General features: G+C 41.1%; 1 protein-coding gene across 1 annotated transcript in view; it reads right to left on the bottom strand.

Annotated features, from left to right (window-relative positions):
- The window catches only part of RAB22A (RAB22A, member RAS oncogene family), a 49,731-nt gene that overhangs the window by 13,528 nt on the left and 9,290 nt on the right, over window positions 1-26,913 (bottom strand). The window contains exon 3 of the mRNA NM_001003208.1: window positions 2,334-2,415. Coding sequence (NP_001003208.1) covers window positions 2,334-2,415 — 82 coding nt within the window. The remainder of the gene's footprint in view (window positions 1-2,333; window positions 2,416-26,913) is intronic.

The raw sequence follows: 26,913 nt of genomic DNA, 5'->3' as shown, positions 1-26,913 counted from the left end.
GCAGAGTGCTGGCAGTAGAGGTGGAGGGAGGTGAACGTATCTGATGTAATTTAGAAGATACAGCTGGGGGGCACACTGATAGAACAAATGTGAGGGGAAGAGAAGGGAGGAATTACAGGTCATCTCCAGACTCAGATTTGAGCAAAGGGGCAAATGGCAAAGCAGTGGCTTCTCTGAACATAGTAGGGACGGTTAGGAAAGGCCGCCCTAAGGTGACATTAGAGGTGAATTTTGAAGGCTACACATGAGTTTTCTATGTTCAAGTTGGAGGGAGGGCATTCCGACTAGAGGGAACAACAGTACACAGACATCAAGGTGAGGCCGTATGGCATGCTGGAGAACTCTAAGCAGTTTGGTCCAAAAAGATAAAGTGGTGGAAAGCAAAAACAGTCTGGCAGAGTCAGGTCATAAAGGCTTTGCCCAGGGCAAATTGGCAGTCAGAACAAGCTCACAGATGTGTCCTGCATGAGGCTCAGCATTTCAAAGAATGTGGGGTCAGCTATCAGATGTGCTGGCTCTCTCAAAGCTGTGCTTGGCCAGGTTGGATGCAGACTCCTGCCCTGCGACAGCTGGCTGGATTGGGTGCTCAGCAGCACCCTGAAGGTCTCCAATGCATGGGGTTGCACTAGGTGGTCCTCCCGACTCCTGCCTGCCTGCTGTTCCCTATGCTAGCCCCTGGCTAAGTGACTGTGCTTCAGGTAGGGATGAGGGAGATCTGCATCTCAGAGCAACTATCCCTGGTGCAGAATCAATTAGGAGTGGGGAAAGAAGAGGCAGGCAGACCAGCTAATTACAAAACTTAAAAGAATTCTGCTATTACAGTAGCAGTAAGGGAGAGGTGTGAAGCCTTGTATTATTCTTTTTTTATGTTCTAGAGAAAAAGAGATGCTCTACATCACTGTGTATACTAGGACAGGCTCTGATTCAAAGTATAATGGAGTCTGTATTATAGCATGATTCTTTATGATGAGGGTTTTGCTGTATCATCAAATATATGGGAGGGGGTAATTGAAAGTTGGGATTCAGTGAAAGGTACATATATTACTGGTATGAAGAGCCACAGGCGTTCTCAGCTAATAGGACAGACGCCAAGGCTGTATCTATAGATATATTCACAGAGACTATGAGAAGCAACACTTGTGAAGGATGGAAGAGTGATGGTTAGCAAAAGGTCTAGCTGTCCTAAATACTCCATCCTAGATGCACAACACAAACAAATGTGTTTGTTTGGAGGAATGGGGAATGGGAGATTAAACAGACATATCTCAGATGATTAATTGGAGCAGGGCATGACATCCGGTGTTAAAACAAAACAAAACAAAACAAAACACACACACACCCAGAAGAAATCAAACAGAGCAAACTTAAGACGTTAAATCTGTACAAATGTATGGTGTCTACGTCTAGGACAACAGTAATGGCTTGTTTTGTCTTCCTCCATTTGTCTGTGATGACTCTTGTCAGATTTTATACCATACACAGTATCTATGCTGTCTTAGATAAGACCGTGATGACAGACTATTTCTCCTGATTACTTCTGGTATACTTTTAAGAGCTTACGATAGCACTGTGCATCCATCAGATGTTCTGTTTTGATAGTACTGTTTGAAAACAAAATTAAACAGCCGTTGAATAATGGGGTGGCTGCCAGACACACCTCGACAGGGAAATCAGACGTCGGGCTGAGAGGGAAAATGAGGCGGCAGGAAGCGTCTGTTCCCTTCCCTACCTCCTCACCCCTTGTCTGATGCAGGTGGGCCTCACCAAATCCCACTCTGCACTAGGATGCCATGGCCCAGGCCCCACCTCTGGTTCGGGCTCTTCCTTAAGCAGATAACCATCTCAGACAATTTTATCATCAGGCATTTATTAAGTACCTATTGCTCGGCTCTGTGTTAGCTCATCCATTTCACTTAAATCTCAAACTTCATATGCTGTAAAGTTCCCTCTTTAGCTTTTAAAAGGCAGCTATAAATGAGATGTGCTTAACTCTCCCTTTCTACCACTAATTCTTTTATATCTTTGCTAGAGGATGGAGCCCCAAAGTACACACAATGCTCTGAGCGGGATTTTATCAGGCCTGTTAGTCAGCATTTACTTTAAGACACTAAAAAGTATAAAAGTGCCCTCAGTGCTCATTATCACTTTCTCCATCAGTGGACTTTGTGGCTCTAATTGAAAAGAAAAAGGCTGGCCTATGCAAATGGAAATAAATGTGTCTCTGGTGCATGGAAGAGAAGTGAGTAACGTGAGATGACAGGGACATTGACAGTCGGGTGGGAGCTTTAATGTGGGCCTCGGAAAAACACACAGTAAATTAAAGGGCGACTTACTCGTTCTTGTCCAGCTGTATCCCAGATTAGGAATTTATGTAGCTCATTTTGGTACTGGACAGTCTTGGTCATAAAAGATGCCCTATAAAGAGAGACCTAAATGATCAGAACACAGTTATTTAAAGCACGATGCCAGCCCCAGTTGGAAATATCACTTAGACTTAATGCTCGAACTCCCGCTCCACCCTATCTCCTAATTGTGGTCTTCTCTCTGGAGTATTTATGGGATGCTCAGATACTGGCTGCATACTCTGGGTCAAAATAAACAGAAGAGGTCTTTGGTGTGTGATGCCCTAAGTTCCTTTTCAAAAGAACCAAGAAATAATTTGGTAATCCAGACATCAGCTTCCCTTGTAAAATACACAGAAGCGGTTATTTAAAAAGATGGTATCATGGGAAAATTTTCTAAAAAACCTGTGTGTCCAGGAAATGAGGGCACTAGTAAAACATACTGGGCCACTGGGGTTTGTTCTCCCCCGTTCCCAAAACACATGGACATATAAGTAGCAGAATAAGAGGTAGTGTAACACTAGAGTTAATAAAATTAAGATGCCAGACAAGAAGCAGGAAGATGGCTGGAGCAACGATGCCCTCAGTAACCAGCGTCTCAGGAACAGAACAGCTCTCAGCTGACCTGACATGCCACATCAGCCCTCCCTGCCTGACAGTGCCCCCGACAGGGAGAGGAAGGATGGTGTGCAGGTCATCACTCTGAGGGACCGCTCTGCCCAGAGGCCTCTGAAGGTTCCTATCATTTGGGGTTCTTTTACTTTCTGGAGAATGTGTGAGGAGCCATGGTGGCTCAGAGCATGTGCCTGGAATGAAGGGGCTCCTGGACACAGGTTCCAAGTCCTGGGGGGCTGGGATCCAAAGCTATCTTCCGCCCCCACTTAAGCACAAAGCTCCCTCCTGGGAAGTCCTCCATCCCCCAGGCTCCTCTATGCATCTCCCAGACTCCGTCCCCCAGGCTCCTCTATGCCGCTCAGGAACCCAGAGATGACTATGCTTTCTTTTGTGCCGGATAACCAGCCTTATGGCGCCAAGGGCCGAATTGTACTCTTGGAATCATACCCTAATCATCTTCATCGGGACATGAACTCAATGGCTAGGCATTTTCAGATATGCTGGATGTCGGAAGTATTTTTTGAGATTCAACTACTTGTGCAAGTTCTTCAAGAAAGTACAGGCTAAAATCCACAGAACGACTTGCTGAAAAAAAATCACTGAGCTTAGATTAAGTATCAGTATCCTTAAAACTCTGATACAATGAATTCCCAACAATATTTATATCAATTTGTGGTTTAGCAAGCAGCCTCCAAAATAGTGGCTGTGATGAGCAAGGGACAATGGGCTGGGATGCAAGATCACATTTATTGGATAGGTACTATTTACTGGATATTTATTTAGTGGAAATTTACCCCTTGGTATCCTTACTAAAGTGCTTTATGCATAGAAGGTGCTCGATAAATGGTTATTGTATCAAGAACTTCTGGCGACCCACCAGGATTAAATCAGGATGTGCAACATGATTTCTCACTTAAGAAAGATCTAAGCATTCAAAAAGCCTTGTTTATTGTGAGGATTAAATGATATGATGTATACGGAAGTGCTTTGTAAATTGTAAAGCACTAAACCTATACAAGGTATTATTATTAGTATTTAAAGGCAGCTCCAGGAAATGTTTTAGTTTACACTTTGCAATTAGTCCTAAAAGCTTACAATTCAACTCTCCATCAATTATGGCTGTGGTGTTACATTTAAGAGTGACAACAGGCGTCCAATAGAGGCCTATTAACAGAGCCAATGCATCCAACACATCCATTTTGGCTGCTCAAAGAGCAAAAGAAGAAATATGCTTCAAGCAGACAAAAAGCTGAGAAAGGTATATGCAACAATTAAAAGGAAATGTTTCATTCCAGGATCAGAATTCACTGAAGTTCAAGCTACCTGCCAACCATTTCTCCTTTAATGAACACACAGATTCATTACACAGACAGGAGAAAGACATACAAAATGGCAGGTGTAATGCAATATAAGTATCTTAAAGATTAAAGCCAACCTCCTGTCTGACCTGAGACCATCCCTCCGGCTCTTTGCCATCATCACTCTCAATGTGCTTCCTTCTTGTCTACACTGAGCTCTGATGAGCCCAAAGCTCTTTACTTGGGTCTTCTTGGGTCCACATCTGTTGGCTTCTTGTCCTTTACCCCAGGATCACTTGCCCACACTGCCGGTTCCATAAGAATCTTGTCTGTCCTTCTGTCTTGACCACCCAGAAAGGCCCCATGCAGCCTCTGCACCTGCTTCTCCTCTACTGGTGGGGTGGCTGCCTTGCTGGAGGAAAGCCATGAAGCTGTGTGGACCAGTGTGAAGACTGTCCTTTGTAAGCTGGGCCACCTTTTAGGCCTCTTGTTCCACACAACAATCACTCCTAATTTTTCCTATGACTTCTTTCCAGCCCCCCACCACTTCCTACTGCCCTTGTTTTTGGGGCAGCCGCTTGGTTCAACCTTCTCAGAGACAAAAAGGGACAAAAGCCCTCAGGCCCCCAACACATTCCCCAGTCAACCCTCCCAACTTGAGGATAAACACACTGCCCTTCACACTGGCTGTGATTTCCACTCCTCCAACTTCAGTGGAGTCCGAGAGGTCTTTTCCATCATGCTGCATGATTGTGATCCAGCACACCCTGTCTGGGCCACCACAATCATCATGGTCTTCTGCTCCCAGTCTCAAATCCTTCCAACTGTTCCTCCTCCTGCCTTTACACTGACTGTTCCTTTTCCTTGAATGCTTTCCCGCTGGCTTACCCATGGCTAAATGCTCCTCATTCTTTCAGTTTTAGTTCAATTGCCAGTAATCACAGGGAGCAGTGCACCCAAACCAGGCGGCTTCCCACTTCAACTCCACTCTGCAAACTGCACACCATCCTGTTTTGTCTTCAGGACACCTACTATCATTATCTGTACACAATGTCTGGTTGGCTTATTTGTGTTTTTCATTTACCTGTCTAACCCATGGAAAATGTAAGCACCATGAAGGCAAGCACCTTGTTGTACTTCTTCCTCTGTCACTGGGGTATCTTCCTTATCTCCCTTCTCTGTGCGCCTCTAGATCTCTGACAGAACATTTTACCATGTTCCCATGGACTACTTTGCTTTCCCTTACTTCAACAGTGCCAGGGCATCTTGGTCAAGCACTTCTCGAAGCACAGAGTGAGAAGTGCTTCTGAAGTGCAGGTGACCTTGGCTCTTCAACTGCAGCCAGGTGAGTGGCCTCTTGGACATGAGGGATGTGGTTCAACAAGCATGGGAAATGCTTCCTGCCCACTCCTGCCCAGCCACCAGCTCTTAGTCTCTCTGTTAGCCAAAGGGCAAGAGGCAATACTGGGCAGCTGCAGCCAAGAGTTTCTCTGTCCCTCCATCACTCGGACCTCTGGAATTCTGTTAGAGAAGCAGCTGTGGCACTTCGTGGGCTCTCATGGCTGCTGGCTCATGTGCTCAGTCTGTACCCCAGCTCAGGTGGCCACAGGGAGATGACTGCAACCTGCCTCACCCCCCCTTCCCTCCCCCGAGGACCACAAACACCTCTTTATTGCAACAAGCATCGGGATCCCTGGGTGGCGCAGCGGTTTGGCGCCTGCCTTTGGCCCAGGGCGCGATCCTGGAGACCCGGGATCGAGTCCCACGTCGGGCTCCCGGTGCATGGAGCCTGCTTCTCCCTCTGCCTGTGTCTCTGCCTCATTCTCTCTCTCTCTCTGTGACTGTCACAAATAAATAAAAATTAAAAAAAAAAAAAAACAAAAAAAAAACAAAAAACAAAAAACAAGCATCTCTGTTGATTTTTGAGAGTTGGAAATCTTGGCCTATCACACCGTAAGAACTATTTCCTCCTCTTCAGACTTTGGATTGGGTCAGTCTATGCAGTGCTAATTCTTGGACTTAGGGCCAGACACTGGAGGGGGTGTTGCCCATGTCTCCCCCAGGTGATCCCTACATGACTCACCTGGATGAATCCCTTCCCAAGATTCACATTTTTATCTGTTGAGGACAGTACTTTAGTAAATCTGATCGACTTTAGCTGAACTATATACAATCCCGGTACTTCATCACCATCTCACACTTACATGATGAAGTCAGGGCTCTTCCACACCCCCCTCCCCCCAACAGTCCCAAACTCCACATTCTTAATCAGAACATTATGCCTGCCTTCCACAGAAGAGGCTGGTCTGCAACTATTCTTTGTCCTTTGTTACTTGTATTCAGTTTTGTAGAACTGTCTGGTTCTTCATATTATATTTGATCTACACTTGAACCTCAACCCCTGAAATAAATTCATAAATTGGACGCTAATCTTTGAGCAGGACTACTACAATTTGTCCCTCCCATTGTCACTCGAGCTCCAGGATCACTTCTTTAGCGTTCAAGTTAAATGATGCGGAGGGTATGATAACTTCAATATCTTGCTTTTTGAAAAACAGGCAATGGCTTCCTGCCATCCAAATGATACATTTTTATTTTCCAGCCTGCCATTTACTTGTCTGATAACCTTATTTTTCACTACTAAACCATCTCTCTTCACTCTGCTAGGCAGATCTTATTACCTCTTTAATCTAAAATCCCCACTAGCATTATTTCCTAAAGCTAGAATGCCTTTCATATACTTCTCCATTTTTCACAACATTCTAAAAATATGACTTCCATGCACACTAAGTAGTCCTGATCTTTGGTCAGAGTACGTGTTCCCAATGAAAATACTTGCCACAAGGTGTTTTAAAAGTGTCTTTTCTTTAACTGTAGTAGACTTGGTTAGCTCTCTCAGAACACAGGTGTGCCCTACCACCACATTCTAGCACCTCACTTGGCTGCAAACCCTTTTATTGGAATGACACATGGGATGCTATCATCTCTACGATGCTATGTGGTGCTTTTTAAGGATGAATAATTCAACATGTTTTAAAGTTAATGAAGTGGGGATCCCTGGGTAGCTCAGCGGTTTGGCACCTGCCTTTGGCCCAGGGCACGATCCTGGAGTCCCGGGATGGAGTCCCGCGTCGGGCTCCCGGCATGGAGCCTGCTTCTCCCTCCTCCTGTATCTCTGCCTCTCTTTCTCTCTATGTCTATCATAAATAAATAAATAAATCTTAAAAAAAAAAAAATAAAGTTAATGAAGGGCCATAACTTCTACCCAACTCTATCTCATGCAAACAATGCTTGCATCTCTAGGAGATAGAGAGGGATGGAAATGTCATTGGATGTGCCAAGATTGAGACATAAGAGGACCACAAGTACAGGAGATCTAGTCATTCCTCCAGTAGACATACCCAGGGGTCCTCAGAAGAGTTTAGGATAGTGCAAGGAACTTGACAGGTGCTCAGTGAGAATTAACTGGAGATAAGGGCATATGTGGCTTCTGTTAGAGTAGCTTTAAAGGGCCAGAAGTCTTGAGGATCCATAGATTCAGTTGCTTATGTAGGCTCTGTAGTCAGCCCTATCTTTAACTCTCCCTTCAAACACGAGTATCTTTTAGGCTAACCAAGTCTAGATTAACGATCACTCTGCATAGGGCTTCCTTCTTGGCAGTTACTGCACAACAGATAGTTTGCTCCGCAGGCACATGGTCACCCTAAGCAAATCTTTTAGGACTTTCTACACTTCTGTCATTTTAGCAGCTTTTGGAAAAATATTTAAAATCAAGGAAAATATTACTTTAAATATAAAGATTACTAAACTTTTTTTTTAAAGATTACTAAACTTAATAACAGTTTAGCCTCCCCTTCCCTAAGGCTGTCAAGAATAATTTAGAGTAGGGATCCCTGGGTGGCTCAGTGGTTTAGCACCTGCCTTTGGCCCAGGGTGTGATCCTGGAGTCCCAGGATTGAGTCCCACATCAGGGTCCCTGCATGGAGCCTGCTTCTCCCTCTGCCTGTGTCTCTGCCTCTCTCTTTCTGTGTCTCTCATGAATAAATAAATAGAATCTTAAAAAAAATAATTTAGAGTAATATAAAACCTGTCATACCATAAACAACAAATTCAACAATGATGAAGCTAGCTAGCTGCCCTGACAAAGTATTCATTATTGTCTCATACTTTTTACACATGTGATCCATTTAGTCTTTAATTGTGTCTCTGGATTGGGTTTGACTCTCCATGGCTATTTTGTACACAAGACACGGCGGGGCGGGGAGGGGGGGCATGCAGGAACAGAGCTGGTGAGTGGTGCTGCTAGAATACTTGGCCAGGTGGCCAGGTCCCAGAATGTCCCTGCAACCACAGCACTGCTGTGCTGTCTTGCAGTAGGCAGTCTACTCCCCCAACCACATGGCCTTTCACTGCAACAACATGGCAGGAACAGTGGTCTGAAGCAACATCAGTGTAACTCCATCCCAGGCAGCTCACGGTGAGAGGACTGGTCAAGTGAACAATTAAAAGGCAGATTATTTGGTGAGCTCCTGAAGGATGGAAAGGGTTGTGAGAGCACATGAAAGCCAAAGCTAAGTACCTAGGAAAGTGGTGACGCCAGGTGTGGGAGGCTGAATAATGTTTCTGCCCCCACAGAATGTCCACACCCCAGGCCTAGAACCTGTGATTATGTTACCTTCTAGGGCAAAAAGGGACTCTACAGATATGACTAGGTCAAGAATCTTGCGATGGGGTGAAGATCCTGGATGATTCAGATGGGCCCAAAGAAATCAAGAGAGTCCTTAGAAGAGATGGAAGAAATGGAGCCAGGGAAGAAGGTGATGTGAAGATCGACGCAAAGACCAGACAATGGGTCCTGAAGATGGATGAAAGGACCGCAAACCAAGGTAGCCACTAGAAACGGAAAAAGACAAGGAAACAAATTCTTCCCCCAGAGGCTTTGGAAGGTAGCAGTTCTGCCAACATATGGACTTTAAGCTAGCGAATCTGATTTCTGATTTCCCAAATGATAAATCTGTGTTCTTGTAAGCCACTAAGTTTGCTGTGACTTGTTAGAGAAGCAACAAGAAACTAATACTCTAGGGATGACTTTAGAAAAGAAACCCTGAAGTTTAGAAGAGAGTTTGCCCAGTTGATAGGGGCCAGGATTCAAGGAAGGAGGGGGTCACAGTCTATAAACATCAGGAACAAAAGCATAAAACTGTGAATGTACAAAAAGAATCCCAGTGGCTCTACGTGGGTTCAACTGGGCAGGGTGGGGTGGTGAGAGCAGCTCAGTAACCACAGGAAAGGCTCTGGGCAGGCTGGGGACACACACAGCTGGTGAAGATCAGCAAGCCACTGCAGTCTAACACTGATCAACGTCTACTCTGTGTGGGGTGTTGTTTCCTGTAAGTGAGCAGCTTCCCGAAGGCCAGGGCTCCACCACTATCGCCATTTCTGCCCTATCTGTGTTCATCCATCTTTCTTACTACTGAATACTGTAAAAAAAAAAAAAAAAAAAAAAAAAAAAAAAAAATTCTCTTTCCTACTTAACTTTGCCTTGTCTAAGCGGTAAAATTAAAAATCCATAGGTTTCACAGACTAGTTTTATTTTGCCTAACAGACAACACTTGATATAAATAACACTTGATATAAATTTAAAATGTTCATTTCTGGACCATTTCAAGTTATTCACAGATGGTTTTCTGGGAAAGGCAGCTAAAAGTCAAGGGGAACCACTGAAGGGGAAGGGAGGGTGTCATCAGACCTGTTTGAGGTGAATTCTGGAAGTGGACAATAGAGCTTTGGGGTCCCTCGGTCAGACACCAGGCCTTTAATAAGCCATGGAGGAAGACGGCTCTCTGTTTTCACAGATCTTGCAAAGCGGAAGGGGATGTGTGTATGTAGGCACAACCTGGGAACACCAAGGAGTGAGAGCATGGACAAGACTGGGGAAATGGGCAGACGAGGCGAACAAGAAAAGGAAGCCAATACCACAAACAGGGAAAGGATTCTGGAGAAAGATGGGATCAGCTCAACTTTGAGGCTGACACACAAAAGCTACAGGGGTTTGACTGACATGAGGGAGAGGGACAGTGTGAAGAGGCTGAGGCCGGCTTGTCAGCTCAGGCCACTAAGTGTGCGATGAGCTATTTCAGTCAGTTCCAAATTGGAATTGTATTCATTCATTTTTTTGAAGAGGTAATATAGACTCTCATGCTTCATTACCCAAGATGTACAGAACAGGTGCACACTGGAATGTCCCCTCCTCCCCCTTCCGCCCAGATCTTCAATTCCTCTCCCTGGAAACTAACCTCACCAGCTCCTTAGGTCTCCTTTCAGAAATGCTCTAGGTTTACACAAGCACAGGGAGAGACAGTGTCCCCTGTACCCTTCATTTATTTCCGACACAGATGGTGGCATACAGTCCGGATCTTTGATTTTTTTCACTCTACCCTCTACCTAGGAGATCATCCAGGAGAAATATAGGAGGTTTTCTCAAGCTGGCTCCTTCCCTTTATTGTATTCTACTGAGTGACTGCACTATAAATAATATAGCCAGACCCCTACTAATCAGCAGTGCTGCAGTGACTAACCTTGTACAATGATTAACCTTGTTGTTTGGAACTTCTATGAGCTCATCTGAAGAATAAAGTCCATGACAGGGAATTAATTGCTGGGCCAGGGTGCGGACTGCTCAGCCAGATCACCCAGCTTTCCTGCTTTTGTGATGAACTGTGCATCACTGGGTAAGTCAAAAGACTGCTCTCTGCCTCAGTTCTCTCATTTGGACACTAGGAATAACTTCAGTACCTATAACACAGGACTTTAAAACTATTAAAAAATTAACATATTCTGTTGAAGTATAATTAAAGTACAATAAAATGCAGAGTACAGATTTTCAGTTCAACGAGTTTTGACATTTCCTGTTGTCTTGCAACTACTGAACTACAGCTTTCAACCAGATACAGAACACTTCCATAACCCCAGAAAGTTCCCTCATGCCCATTTCCACTTCACTCTTGTACCCATCCCAGGCAAACCATTTGTGACTTCTACTTCACAGATTTAGTTTTGATTGTTCTTGGATATCATATAAGTGAAAACATAAATTACTCTATTGTGTCTAGTTTCTCTCATTTAACAATTCTTTTGAAAATAATCTAGGGACACCTGGGTGGCTCAGTAGTTGAGTCTGCCTTTAGTTCAGGTCATGATCCTGGGATTCTGGGATCGAGTCCCGCAATGGGCTCCCCACAGAGAGCCTGCTTCTCCCTCTGCCTATAACTCTGCCCCTCTCTCTGTCTCTCTCATGAATAAATAAATAAAATCTTTAAAAAAATCTATATCATTTGGTAATTTTTTTTTATTGCTGTATGGTATTCCATGGTATGAATATATCACTCTGCCCATTCTCACACTGAGGACTGTTTCCAGTTTTGGCTATTATGAATAAGACATATTGCACAAGTCTTTCTGTAGGGATATATTTTAATTTTTCTTGGGCGAATCCCTACAAGGGCAATTGCTGAGTCACAGGGTAGATGTGTGTGCGTAACTTATTTCAAAACAGAGAAGAGCCCTTCAGAGCAGTCATACCATTTATACTCCTATCAGAAATGCATCAAATTCTAGTTGCACCACATTTCCACCAAAATTTTGGTTCTTTCCCTGATTTTGGCCATGCTTTAAGGACAAGGCCTGGATGTTCACTCTTCTTACCACTACTATTCAATATCATACTGGAGGTTCTAGCCAACACAGGGGAAAAAAAAGGGCACAAAGATGGTAAACACTGCAAAACTGTCACAGAGGTCATACTTACAAACATGACAACATATGTAGAAATGTACAACACTATGTAGAGTCTATAAAATGTGTAAATGCTGAAAATAAGAAAACTGACATTTGATGTAATCATTTATATGGCTGGTGTTAAATTTCCCATTTTGGTATTTGTTTTTCTGCTCTTTCTCTCCTGCCTTCTTTTGGATAAATTACTTCTTTTCTTTAATCTTTCTCTCATATTGAATTTTTAACTCTAGCTCTTTTCATGTGAGCATTTATTAATGGTTTCTCTAGAGATTACAAAATGAATCTATAAATTTTGGTCGACTTTCACATAGCATGCTATTCCATGAACAAATGATGTAGTCTAATTCTGTGTGTTCCTTTTCCACCTATTGTACTCTTATTGCCTTATATTCAACTTATTCATATGCTATGAACACAATATTTTTATTTTAAAAGCGAATAATCTTTTTTTAAAAAAAATATTTTTATCTATTTATTCATGAGAGACACACAGAGAGAGAGGCAGAGACACAGGCAGAGGGAGAAGCAGGCTCCATGCAGGGAGCCCGACTCGGGACTTGATCCTGGGTCTCCAGGACCACGCCCTGAGTTGAAGGCAGATGCTCAACCGTTGAGCCACTCAGGCATCCCAAGCTAGTAGTCTCTTCAGAATTTCTTATGATATGAGTCTGGCAGATTCTCTCAAGTTCTTTATTTCACCTTTATTTTTGAAGAAAATTTTTTGATGGATATAGAATGTTTGCTTGGTAAGCCCCCCTTGCCACCCCCAAATTGAAGATGCCGTATCACTATCTTTTGGCCTCAGTGTTTCTGTATGAGAAGTCAGTGATAATTCTTACCACTGTTCTCCCATATATAATGTGTGTGTGTTTTTTTTAATACCCCTTCTAATTGCCTTTAAGATCTGCTCTTTGGTTTGAGCAGTCTATCACATATCTAGGCTATGGTTTGTTTTATATTTATCCTGATTAGAATTTAGAGATATTTTTGGATTTATAGAGCGATTATTATCAACTTTGGAAAGTTATTGCTCTTTATCTTTTGAAATATTTCTTTTGTTCCATTCTTTTTATTTCTTTCTGGGATGTCAATTAGGTGGAGGTGAATGTGATATAATAAGAAAAATACATATATATTTGGTCTTTGTTGCCAGGTTCTGAAACAGATACGCTAAATCTCTTGGAATTTCTGGAGTGACAGGAGTGTCTTTTCTTATAATGAGCTGACTCCTGAGGGGCTCCTAGATAGCCCTGAGAAGACTGGGCAGAGAGGTGCTGGTTGTGAGAAAGATCAAATATCTATTAGAAGATTGGAACTTTCAGCCCTATCCTGCTGAGCACAGGGAGTGGTGAGGGATTGGCAATGGAGGTAATCACCGATGGCCAGTGATTTAATCCATCACACCTAGTAATCAGACATCCATAAAAATCCCTTAACCATGGGGTTTGAACAGTCACTGGGTTGGTGGCATACCTCAACTCCATGGGACAAGAAGCTTCTATGCTTGAGGCGCTTCCAGCTCTATGTACTTCTTCATCTGGCTGTTCATTTGTTTCCTTTATAATTAACCAGTAAATGCAAGTAAAGTGTGTTCTTGTGTTTTAGGCTATTCTAGCAAATTACAATCTGAAGGTGGAGGGGGGCAGTTGTGGGAACTCTCAACTTTACAGCCATGTCAGACACAAGTGCGGGTACCCGATACTTGAAACTGGCATCTGAAGTGCCAGCAGTGCTGTGGGATGGAGCCCTGCAACCCGTGGAGTATAATGTAATTCCAGGGAGTTCCTGTCAGAATGGAACTGAATTGAAGAACACCCAGTAGTTGACTGGACAGTTGGGAGATCTGTTTGTTGATGTGGCAATAAAACATCTATTTGGCAGAAGAGGTATGATGAGTAAAAATAGTTCATGGTGAGACTGACAGTGATCTACAGGTATCAACTGTCTTCTTGTCGCTGTTAATTCTTCTTCCCTTCATATTTCAGTTTGGATACTTTCTACTGACCTGACTTTATATTCAAATTTTAGGAGATGAATTCAGACTGGACATAGCAAAGAGTAGTAAACCTGGTCAAGATTTTGAAGAATTCTCTTGACTTTTCAGTTCCCCACCTAGATTCCTGTACCTTGGCTGCTGTCACCCTGTGTCCAGTGAAGGCTGAGACTCCCTTGGAGAGGTTTCTTTGAGCTCACCTGTACCACCTCAAGTCTCCCTAGTTGACAGCTCAAGTGATCCCACCTATGGCAGACTGTCCCTGTCTCTGTTGGGATCAAGAACCACCATGGATCGCTTCTCTCTTAGGAGTGGTTTGTCACCTTCTCAAGTTTAGTTCATTTAGTTCTATTGATCTATGTGTCTGTTTTTGTGCCAGTACCATACTGTCTTGAGGATCACAGCTTTGTAACAGAGGTTGAAGTCAAGCACTGTGATGCCCCCAGCTTTGCTTTTCTTTTTCAACATTCCTCCAGCTATTCAGGGTCTTTTCTAATTCCATACAAATCTTAGGATTATTTGTCCCAACTCTGTGAGGAAAGTCCAGGTATTTTGATAAGGATTGCCTTGAAGGTGTAAATTGCTCTGGGTAGCATAGACAGTTTCACAATATTTATTTTTCCAATCCATGAGCATGGAATGTTTTTCCATCCCCCTTTGTGTCTTCCTCAATTTCTTTTAGAAGTGTTCTGTAGTTTTTAGAGTACAGATCCTTTACCTCTTTGGTTAGTTTATTCCTAGGTATCTTATGGTTTTGGGTGTAATTGTAAATGGGACGGATTCCTTAATTTCTCTTTCTTCAGTCTCATTGTTAGTGTATAGAAATGCAACTGATTTCTGTGCATTGATTTTGTATCCTGCCACATTGCTGAATTGCTGTATGAGTTCTAGCAATTTTGGGGTGGAATCTTTTGGGTTCTCTATATACAGTATCATGTCATCTGTGAAGAGTGAAAGTTTGACTTCTTTGCCAATCTGAATGCCTTTTATTTCTTTTTGTTGTCTGACTGCTGAGGCTAGGACTTCTAGTACTATGCTGAACAACAGTGGAACAAAATAGAGAACCCAGAAGTAGATTCTTAACTCTATGGTCAACTAATCTTTGACAAAGCAGAAAAGAATATCCAACGGAAAAAAGACAGTCTCTTTAACAAATGGTGTTGAGAAAATTGGACAGCTACATGCAGAAGAATGAAGCTGGACCATTTTCTCACACCATACACAAAGATAAACTCAAAATGGTTGAAAGATCTAAATGTGAGACAAGAATCCATCAAAATCCTAGAGGAGAACACAGGCAACAAACTTTTTTTTTTTTTTTTTTTTTGGCAACAACCTTTTTGAACTCAGCCGCTGCAACTTCTTGCAAGACACATCTATAAAGGTAAGGGAAACTAAAGTAAGAATGAACTACTTACTTTTGACTTCATCAAGATAAAAAGCTTCTGCACAGCAAAGAAAACAATCAACAAAACTGAAAGGCAACCTACAGAATAGGAGAAGATATTTGCAAATGACATATCAGATAAAGGGCTAGTATACAAGATCTATAAAGAACTTAGAAAACCTGGCACCCAAAAAACCAAACAATCCAGTCAAGAAATGGACAGAAGACATGAACAGACATTTCTCTGAGGAAGACCCACACATAGCCAACAAGCACAAGGAAAAATGCTCCTCATCACTTGCCATCAGGGAAATACAATTCAAATGTATAATGAGATACCATTTACATCAGTGAGAATGGCTAAAATTAACAAGACAGGAAAGAACTAATGCTGGCGATGGGGTGGACAAAGGGGAATCCTTTTGCACTGTTGGTGGGAATGCAAGCTGGCACAGCCACTCTGGAAAACAGTGTAGAGGTTCCTCAAGAAGTTAAAAATAGAGCTACCTTATGACCCAGCAATTGCACTACTGGATATTTACCTCAAAGATACAGATGTAGTGAACCTATAGGACACCTGCACCCCAATGTTCACAGTAGCAATGTCCACAATAGCCAAACTGTTGAAGGAGCCATGATGTCCTTTAACAGGTGAATGGATAAAGATGTAAGATATATATGTGTGTGTGTATATATATACATATATATTCACAAGTTGATGTTAAACTCTGCAATAATGGTTTCAATGGAATGATGGGGTGGAAGCTAATAAGAAGATCTGAAGTGCATGCAAGATGGTAAACAGAAAGAGTAAGTCAGCACCATTACAGCTATCTTGTAATCAAAGAACAACTTTATATTGAGCGAATAACTATGGGCTAGGCACTGGGGATATTGTGATACTTTCACATGAAGTTCCTCCTCTCATAGAACTTACAGTGCAGTGGTGGGAGCAGACAATAGACAGGTAAATGAACAAATATACGATTATAGATTTTAATACTGACTGTGAAGACATTAAACTATTGTGTGGTGATAGTGACTGAAGAGGTCATTTGAGATATGGTGGTAGGAAAAACCCCTTGGATAAACCCTAACATGTGAGAAGATCCAACCATGTGAATATTGGGAAAGAGGGAAACATTTCAAAAAGAGGGAATAGGAAGTGCAAAGGTGAGGTAGGAGAGAACAGGCATTTAGAAAGGGCCATGGCTGCAGTGTAGGAAGAGAAGAAAAAGTGACAAAAATCACAGTGAGGTTTCTGGTTATTATTCTCAGGGCAACAGGAAGCCATTACAAAGTTTTAAAGAAAAGTAACATGATCCAATTGATATTCTCAAAATTAAGACTATCTGGAGAGTAATGGAAGGATGTGAGTTGGTTTTAAGAACAGGAACAAAAAAAGACTTGCATATGAATTAAAAGTGAAGTGTAAAGACAAGGGAGGATTTAAGGCTGTCTCATGGATTTGAGGTCTGATGGGATGGATAGTGAAAGGGATGAAGACAGGTACCATTTCCTAAAAGGCTAACAAATGAACTTGGATTCAATGTCAGAATGCTTTTCATTTGGAAGTCATGTGTCTAGGATGAATAGAAGGAACCAGAGTAGATGAAGACTTTGGATAGAGAGGAAAAGAAGGGCTCAATTCAGAGAGGCAGGTTCCACCATGAACAGGAATCAATGAGCTCTAGAGAAGAAAAAACACCACCGGATGAGTGGAGTAAGACATCTCTCCTCAAAAGCACACTCAGAGGGCCAATCCATGTGAGGCCTGAGAAACAAAGCCATAAAGGACTCAGGCTAGAGCAAGGTCCAGGCAAACACCTTTCCAATCAGGCAGGATGGAGGACAGAGTACTATATCAGGTGGTAGGCTGGCACAACAGAGGACAAAGTTATGCGGTTCAGGTAGAGCTTCCCTAAGGAGGAGCCAATGTGACTGACATCTTAAAAGATGAGCTGGAAATCAGGTACATTCTGTAGTGTAAGCATGTTCAGGCAGCTGGAATTGTGCATGGAAAGAGAAGAAAACGTACAACTACAGGGGTTGTGAGAGCGTAAGCCATCACCCAGGTCCAGAGCTCCAGGCTTGGGGTGAAGGCTGCAGAAGGTGGTAGTAGGACTGCTGGTGTGGACGCAGAACACAACTAAAAACAATTTGGATTTTGTCCTGTGAGTGATAAGGAATCAGAGTGGTAGTGGGGACTGGATTTGGGTGTCTGGAGGAAAACCTGCAGGACAGGAGCTAGTAGACTTTTTTTTTCTGTAAATGGACCACACAGTAAATATGATCAGTTCTGCATGCTATGGTCTCTCGTCACTTTTCTTGCTGTAGCATGAAAGCAGCCAGAAACAGTATGTAAAAGAACTGGCGTGACTGGATTTGGCTCCTGGGTTAAGTTTGCTGACCCTGACCTACAGCCTCAAATTATTTACAAAACTTTAATTAAACAACAGCTGGAATGCAATTTATTTTTATTTATCTTTTCAAAGATCTATATGACAGAGAGAGAGAGAGAGAGAGAAAGAGAGAGGGAGAGAGTGTGTGTGCGCACACAAGCAGGGGGAGCAGCAGAGGGAGAGAAAGAAGCAGACTCCTCGCTGAGCGGGAAGCTTGCCGTGAGCTCTATCTCAGGATCCTGAGATCATGACCTGAGCAGAAGGCAGAGGCTTAAGCCACTGAGCCACCCAGGTGCCCCTGTAACACAATTTAAAAAATGCTATGCACACAAGAGGGTAAGTCACTGTGATCAACAATCAAGACAAAAGACAGACAATGGGGAGAAACACAGGGCATCCAGAGAATGTTTTCACCAAATAGCCAACAGTCTGAATGTTTATCAGACATCTTTATTTTTAAGTTTTATCATGAAAATTTTCACTCACAAAAGTAGAATCCATTACTCAACTCCAATAATCATCCATTTTCCACTGTGTTTTTGTCATTAAAAAGGACTTAAGGGTTGGGAGGGAAAAAAAGGGACTTGAAAATAACTAAGCCTAAAATGTTTAAAAACACAAAAGCCCAGGAGCACCTGGCTGGTTCAATTGGTAGAGCATGTGACTCTTGATCTCAGGGTTGTGAGTTTGAACCCCAGGTTGGGCGTAGCAATGATTTGAAATAAATAAATTAAATTAAAAAGAAAAAAAACTCAGACTAATAATATCAGCAGAGAAAATAAAACTAAAACAAAACTTAATGGATACACTAGAACTTTGGGAAAATAACAGATATCAAGACCTTAATGGTTCTTTAAACATGTTTAAAATCAGATTAGAATTAGACGAAGAAAGTGATTAAGGAGCTGGATGAGGGGCTAGAAAAATTACCTAGACTGAAGCCTGAGGGAAAAAATGATGGGAAATACAGAGGAGTAGGAGAGAAACAGAAATGGAAATCTTCAGCACTGCAGTCACAGCAGGCTGGGGTTGCCAGGGAAAATGGAACAAAGGCAATATTGAAGAGATAATGGTGAAGAATTTTCCGACTTGAAAGACATCAAACCACAGGTTCCAGAAATATTATGAACCCAAGCAGGATAAATACAATGAAAACCTCAGCTGGAACATCAAAGGAAGACTACCGAAACCCAAAGACAAAAGGAAACTTTGAAGGTGCTCAGAGGAAGAAAATGACATACTTGCACCAAGAGTGGAACAAGACTGACTTGGCCAATGAAAGCAGAGGAGCTATAAGAACACGGTATGCATATTTTCAAAGATCTGAAAGTCATTAACTGAAAACCAGGAACTCTACATTCAGTGAAACCAAATCTCAGACATGATTGTAATCTGCTAAAATTAAAAACAACTGTCGGTGAGGAGGTGCAGCACACGGACCTCTCCTACAGCTGGTGGGGAGGGAGGAGAGTGTGCAACTCCTTAGGAAGACAATGGTCTCTTAAATAGTTAACTGTGCTTTTTAACCTATCGTGGTAGCCAGCCAGCATCCAAGATGGCCTCAAGGGTTCCCACTCCTGGCACTGATATCCTCGTGTACTCCACTACTACAGTCAACAGGGCTGACCTGTGTAACTAAGAGGACATTATGGAAATGACAGGTGAGATCATAAAGATACAGCGGCTTCTCTCTTGGGCTCTTATAAACTCCTCATTCTGAGGATGACGGCTCTTATGTTGTCAGGACACTCAAGTAGTCCTGTGGAGAGGTCTATATGGCAAGGGCCAGAATCACCCCACTAAACCGCTCCTGAATTCCTGATGCAAAAAAACTGTGAGAGATAATTCATGTTCATTGTGTTTTTAAGCTGCTAAATCTAAGAGTAATCTGTCACACAAAGAGGTAACAAATATGCCTGTTAACCAGAAATTCTACGCTCAGGTATATACTCAAGAGTAACACACGTATATGTCCACAAAAAGAACTGTAGATGAATATTCAGAGCAGCTTTATTCATAAGAGCTCAAAACTGGATTCTATTTAAATGTCCACCAATAGGAGACTGGATAAACTGTGGCAAATTTACACAATAGAATGTTAGTGAACAATAAAAAGGAACAAACTAATGATAAATGCAAAAACACGGGTAAATCTCATTAACAGTGTTTTGAGCAAAATAAGGCAGCATAAATGAGTACATATAATGTGACTCACGTATATGCATTTTAAAAACACACATGTACTCTCTGGTAACAAAAGTGCGAGTGGCGGAGGCTGGTGGGGCAGGGTAGATACACGAGGGAGGCGGCTCTCTGAGGTAATGGAAGTGTTCTGTGTCTTGATGGCAATTCAACAAGCACAAGGTAAACATTCACAGAACTACATGTTTTATTGCATGCAAATAAAAGCTCAATAATAAAAACAGATAAAATTAAGACATTTTCAGATAGACAACCCTGCACCAGAAGCGTATACTAAGGGAGATACAAAATGATGTTCTTCAGAACAAGTAAATTATCCCAGATGGAAGGTCAGAAATGCAGGCAGGAATGTAAAGCAGAGGAGAGAGTAAACATATGGAGGAAATCAACAGGAACGTTCACTGTATAACAATAATAAATGTCTTGTGAGATCTAGAATTAAAATATACTGTAAGAACATAAAAGGCAGGAAGAAGAGAAATTAGATTTGAGAACCTTGCATTGTTGGAATGTGGTGAAAGTAATTTATATTAGACTTAACTAAGTTGAGGATGCATAAGGTAATTTCTAGAGTAAACACTTAAAGAATAATAAAAGAATGTATAATTACCAAGATAACCTGGGAGAGACACAGCATTACAAACAAAATTCAATTTAAAAGAATACAGCACAGCGTACATAAAAAGCAGTGTAAAACTGGAGGTTTAAACATAAAGTCATCAGTAATTACATGACAAGTAAAATAAATACTCTCATTAAAAGTCCAGTTGGGGCGTTCTGAGTCCGGTACTGGTGGTAGTCACCTGCACTACACAGCCCTCCTTAACTGGTCAGGCTGAAAACCAGTGCTCCTGGTTGGAGGATGACCTTTGAGGCTACCAGTGTGGCTGGAAATAGAGAGGGGAGTCCTGGGAAGGAAGGAGCTGCAAAGGAGGGAGCCTTCAATCTCTCCACAAACTCATCTTGAATCCACAGCTGACTCCTAAACCGCATACATGGGCAGACACCAAGGAGAGCAATGATTGGAAGGCTGAAAAAGGCTGGGCAGAGATTTTAGCTGCTGCCAACTTCAGGAAAGAACGAGTTGGGAGTTTGAATCCTGCCAACTTACAGGGGCCCAGGGAACACCCTGAGTGAAAATCCAGACAATTATCTTTGAAGTAAGGACAAAATCCCAGGAATAAGGACGTGCCATGAGGCTAATGGAGACACTCCAAGAGAACCATCTTAACAAACTGGAAAGCAAGCTTCTTAATTTAACTTTCTGCTAAAACAAAACTCAGCACTCCTCAACAGAAGATAAGAGAATCTAAAATCTCTGCAACCTATCTTCTGCAGTGTCCAGTATACAATAAAAAAATACTATGTCGGCAAAGAAATGTGACCCAAGGTCAAGAGAAAAAGTATACAGGCAATAGATCCTGAACTGATCCAGATGCTAGCATTAGCAGACATGCATTTTAAAAGAAGCAATTATAAGTACAATCAGGACTTAAAGAAAAAGAGTCATATTGAGTGAACAGATGGGGAATCGAAGCATGTAGAATATAAAAACAGAATCATATGAAATTCTAGAATTTTTTTTTTTTTATTTTTATTTATTTATGATAGTTACAGAGAGAGAGAGGCAGAGACACAGGCAGAGGGAGAAGCAGGCTCCATGCACCGGGAGCCCGATGTGGGATTCGATCCCGGGTCCCCAGAATCGCGCCCTGGGCCAAAGGCAGGCGCCAAACCACTGCGCCACCCAGGGATCCCTGAAATTCTAGAATTAAGCATAGTATCTGAGTGAAAAAAAATATACTAGATGTGCTTAAGAGACAGTAGAATAAAGGGGCAATTGAACTTAAAGACAGATCAATAGAAATAACATGATCCTAAGAACAGAGGGGAAAAGATGGAAATCCCCTTTTCCAAAAACCCCAGGATTCAGTCATCTGTTAGATATTATCTAACAGTTTAATATAATTGGAATCCCAGAGGTAGAGTGAAAGAATGGAGTAGACAAAACATTTAAAGAAATAATGGCTGAAAATTTCCCAAATAATCAAATTTCTGATCCAATGAACCTAGAATATATTACACACCTAGCAATTACAGAAAATTGCTGAAAACAAAAGATAGCAGATATTTTAAAAAAGATTTTATTTTAAATTTTAGGAGGGCAGGAGGGAGGAAGACAGAGTATGTGCAGGTGGAGGGAGAGTGTGTGAGGGGGATGAATCTCAAGCAGACTCCCTGCTGAGCACACAGCCCAGTGCTGGGCTCTATGAGTTCGAAACCAAGAGTCAGACGCTTAACCAACTGAGCCACCTAGGCGCCAAAAGACAGCAGATCTTAAAAGCAGCCAGATAATAAAAAGATTCATTATATGTAGGGTAACAATACTAAGGATGATTACAAGATTATAGGCTCCTCAGCAGAAACCACGAGGCCAGGATATAACGGAATAACATATTTAAAATTCTGAAAAAAAAACCTATACATAAAATCTCCTGGGAGTTTGTATCTTCTGACCACCTGTTCTCTAGCAAAAAATATCTTTCAGAAGTGAGAATGTAGTATAGACATGACGTTTTCTGATAAACAAAAACTTGAGGGAATCTGTCACTAGTAGATGGGAATACTATGAAAATCTTTAGGCCAAAGGAAATGACATCCAGTGAAAACTCACTTCTACAGGAGGGAATGAAGAACAATGGAAACAGTAATATGTGCATAAAATGAAAATAAATTATTTTTGCTCTTCCTGGTTCTGTACTGAATAAGTATTTAATCTCAAAGTTGCTACTCAGTGGGCCATACAGGTAGTGAGGTAGGTAGAGAGGCCCAGAGGGAGGTATCAAAGGCTAGCCAAAGTGAAGCACATAAGGTGGCTGGGCTCTCAGAGCCTGCGGAAGGGGAAGAAGGGACCAAAAGTACAGTGTTATCATGTTTTCACCAAATAGCCATCTGTCTTTTAGTGACATTAGGGAAAAAAGCCAGCTGTTTTATAATGCCTTTCTTTGCAGTAAAATAACCATCCTTAAAAAAAAAAAACAAACTTAAAATAGCTTCCAATTTAGAGAAAAGTTATAAGCACAGAATTTATTTATCTTGAACCATGTGACAATAAGCTGCCTCATTATCTCTGAAGGTTAGTGGACATTTCTAACAGCAAGAATATTCTCTTATATGAGGGGAACAAGATCATAAAAATCATGAAATTAACACTGGTGCATTAATACCATGTATTTCTCAGAAACCATTTGAATTTTGCCAATTTTTCCAGTGATAGGCTTTTTGGTAAAACATCCAGTTCAAAATCACATGCTGTATTTGGTTGTCATGACTCGTTAGTCTCCTCCTATTTGGATCAGTTTCTCAATCTTTTATTGACTTTTTAGACTTTTGAAGATTAGAAGCCTGTTGTTTTGTAAAATGTTATTCTCAGTTTGAGTTTCTCTGATGATGACTCACGAGTGGATCCATCAAGGATGATTACATTTGTGAAGTTCATGTAATGTATTTGTGGTGGCTACAAAATATGCTCACTTTTTTGTCTTTCGATATCCTCCCTTCAAGTGGAGCTTCATTCTATACACTCTGCATCTGGGATGGGTAACTTAGTCCCTCCCTCTACTAAACAGCAGCTGTGGTAGGTGACTCCTAAATACATCACTTTCCCTGGGGAAATTTAGCATCCTTGTGAGGATATTCAAGCAGCCCTATGGAAAGGCTTACAAGGTAAAGATCTGAGGAGCTGAGGCCTCTGGCCAATACCCATGTGAGTGGACCATTCTGTAAGCAGATCCTTCAGCCCCAACCAAGCCTTCACTTGACTGCAGCCCCAACTGACATCTTGCCTGCAACACTGTGAGAGACCCAGAGCGAGAACCATTACCAGCTAAGCCACTCAGATTTCTGGTCCACAGAAAGAATGAGAGAATGTTTGTTGCTTCTAGAGGCTAAGCACGGGGATAATTTCTTACTTAGTAATACATAACTAATACAATCACGTTAATAGAAAAAAGGAGAAAGCCAGGTTATCATCTAAATAGATGCAAAGGGGCACCTAGGTGGCACAACTGATAAAGAACGTTTGGTTTCAGCTCAGGTCGTGTTCTCAGGGTTGCAAGATCGAGCTCCCGCATTGGGCTCTGTGCTCAGCATGGAGTCTGCCTGAGATTCTCTCTCCTCCCTCTGGCCCTCAAACCACCCCCACCCCCTTGTGCTCTTTCTCTAAAATAAACTCTTAAAAAAAAAGATGTAGAAAAATGCTGAGATAAAATTCAAGACCCATTTTTAATAAAAACTCTCAGCAAATGAGAAATTGAAGGAAACTTCCTCATCTTAATAATGGACAACCTACAACTAATACCAAACTTAAGAGTATAATGTTGAATGTCTTCCCAATAAGAATGGAAAAAGGAAAGGGTGTCAATCACTTTATTCAAGAGTACTGGAAATTCTAGCCCATGCAGCAAGGTATGGAAAATAACTAAAAGGAAAGGATGCAAACTGTCTTTACTTTCAAACATAATGATGTATGTAAAAAATCCTAAGGAATCTATAATTACTAGAATAAAAGAATTTAAGTAAGATTCAAATATATAAGGTCAACATAAAAAAATCAATGGTATTTCTAAAGACAGCTGTAAGTAAACTGAAAAAATACAATTCTATTAACAATAGTTTAAAAAACAATAATATTAAAAAAATTTGACAGAAATACTTTTGAGACTCCCCAACCTAAACCCACAAAACAATGAAGAGAGATATTAAAGACCAAAGTAAACACAGAGATAGACCATTCTGGTGCACAGCCCAGAAGACTCCATATTATAATTTTTGACTAAGATGCCAAGGCTATTCAATGGGGAAAAGAAAGTCTTTCAACAAATGAGGTTGGTATGACTGCATAATCACATGGGAACATGATGTACCTTACTTACCTTTGTCTCACACAATATGGAAAAACTAACTTGAGATAGATCAAAGAACTAAATGTAAGGCCAAAACTATGAAGAAAACACAGAAGAATGTCATGGAGACTTTGGGACAGGCAGAGCTTTCTCAGAGAGGACCAAAAAAGCATGAATCAAAAAGACAAAACTGACAGCATGGACTTTATTAAAATTAAAACTCCTCTTCGTCAGAAGACATCATTAAGGAAGTGAAAAGGAAAACCACAGAATGGAAGAAAAGTTATGTGGTAAATATACCCGACAAAAGAGCTGTACTTGTTGTATAGTGGTATACAAAGAATTTCTACAAATCTGTAAAAGATAAGATAAACTCCAAATGAAAATGGGCAAAAGACTTGAAGAGTAAATTCATGAAAGATATGAGTGACAAAAAAAAGCACATGCCAAGATTAACATTACCAGTCATCTGGGAAATGCAGATTAAAATCAGAATGAGGTACCATTTTGTATCCATTAGGACAAGTAAAGATAAAAAGACAAATACTGGTGAGAATATAGAGCAACTGGAATCCTACGCCTCATAGTAGGAGGGTAAAAGGATGAAACTATTTTGGACAGCTGTGTGGAAACTTCTTATGAAATTATATATCCACTAACTTTACAAACTAGAAATTCTAAACCTAGTTATTTACCCAAAGGAAATGAAGACTTATGTCCATAAGACGATTTGTAAAAGAATGTTCACAGTATTTATATTCACAATAGTCCAAACCTGAAAAGATGTGGATGGCCATAACCAGAGGAGATAAATTGTTATCTATTTATACAAGAGAACATTATTCACCAATTAAAAAATGGGGGGAGGGGATTATATACATGTAACAACACCGTTGAAACTCCGAAACATTGTTTTATGGGGAAGAAACCAGATACCATTTATTAATTTCATTTATGTGAAATTCAAAAACAGGCAAATTAATCTACAGTGATTGAGATCACCATGGTGGTTACTTATAAATGAGTAGGACTCATAGAAGGAACTTTCTGAGGTGAGGGAGATTTCTGGATTTTAATTAGGGTATGTGTTATATGGAGAACACTTTAAAGAATCCTATCGTAAGCCGCTTACAAGAACCCAATCTTAAATCATTATTAGTAAGTTACAAAATTCTAAATTTGTAGATATTTTATGTAGTTGTAGCATCAATAAAACAAAACTGAACAAAAACGGTAAACAAATACATAACCATGGCACAGATTCTAACCCACTTCTCTCAGTAACTGATGGATTCAGGCAGACCAAAAAAGTGAACAAGGCTAACAGAAAGAATGAACAACGTGATCAATAAACTTGACCTAATTCTATTCATAGAACAGGTGCACCGTATACAAAAACTTTCCAAACACATACGGAATATTTACCAAAACTGACATATGCTGTGCCACATAGCAAACTGTACCATATTTTAAAGGATTTAAGTCATGCAAAAAATGTTCTGTCATCTCATACAATTATGTCAGTAATCGTTAACAAAAAGTTAACTAGGAAACCTTATATTTGAAAATTAAGAAATACACATCTAAATGACACCTGGATAAAGGATATAGTCTTAATAGAAAATGGAAAATATTTTGAAATGAATCATAATGAAATTATGACATATAAAAACTTGTTGGAATCAGCAAGAGCCATGGTTGATACAAGGAATACAACTGAAAAGAATAGGGACTGAAAATCAATGATATAATCATCTATCTTAAGAAGTTAGAAAAGACTAGCACATTGAACAGGACAGAAACAATCAAGACAGGAGCAAAAATTGATGAATTGGAAAGCAGACAGAGAGTAGAGCTGATCAAAGGCAAAACTAACGTCAGAAATGCAAAAGGGCTATCAGTATAGGATCTTAACATCTTTATACCAACTGTAAGAAAGAGCTGCATATATGAGTCAAAAACCTTAAAAAAAA

The sequence above is a fragment of the Canis lupus genome, chromosome 24 (genome assembly GCF_011100685.1).
Source record: "Canis lupus familiaris isolate Mischka breed German Shepherd chromosome 24, alternate assembly UU_Cfam_GSD_1.0, whole genome shotgun sequence".
In the NCBI taxonomy this organism is placed as follows: Eukaryota; Metazoa; Chordata; class Mammalia; order Carnivora; family Canidae; genus Canis; species Canis lupus.
This window is presented reverse-complemented; position numbering and strand designations above follow the sequence as displayed.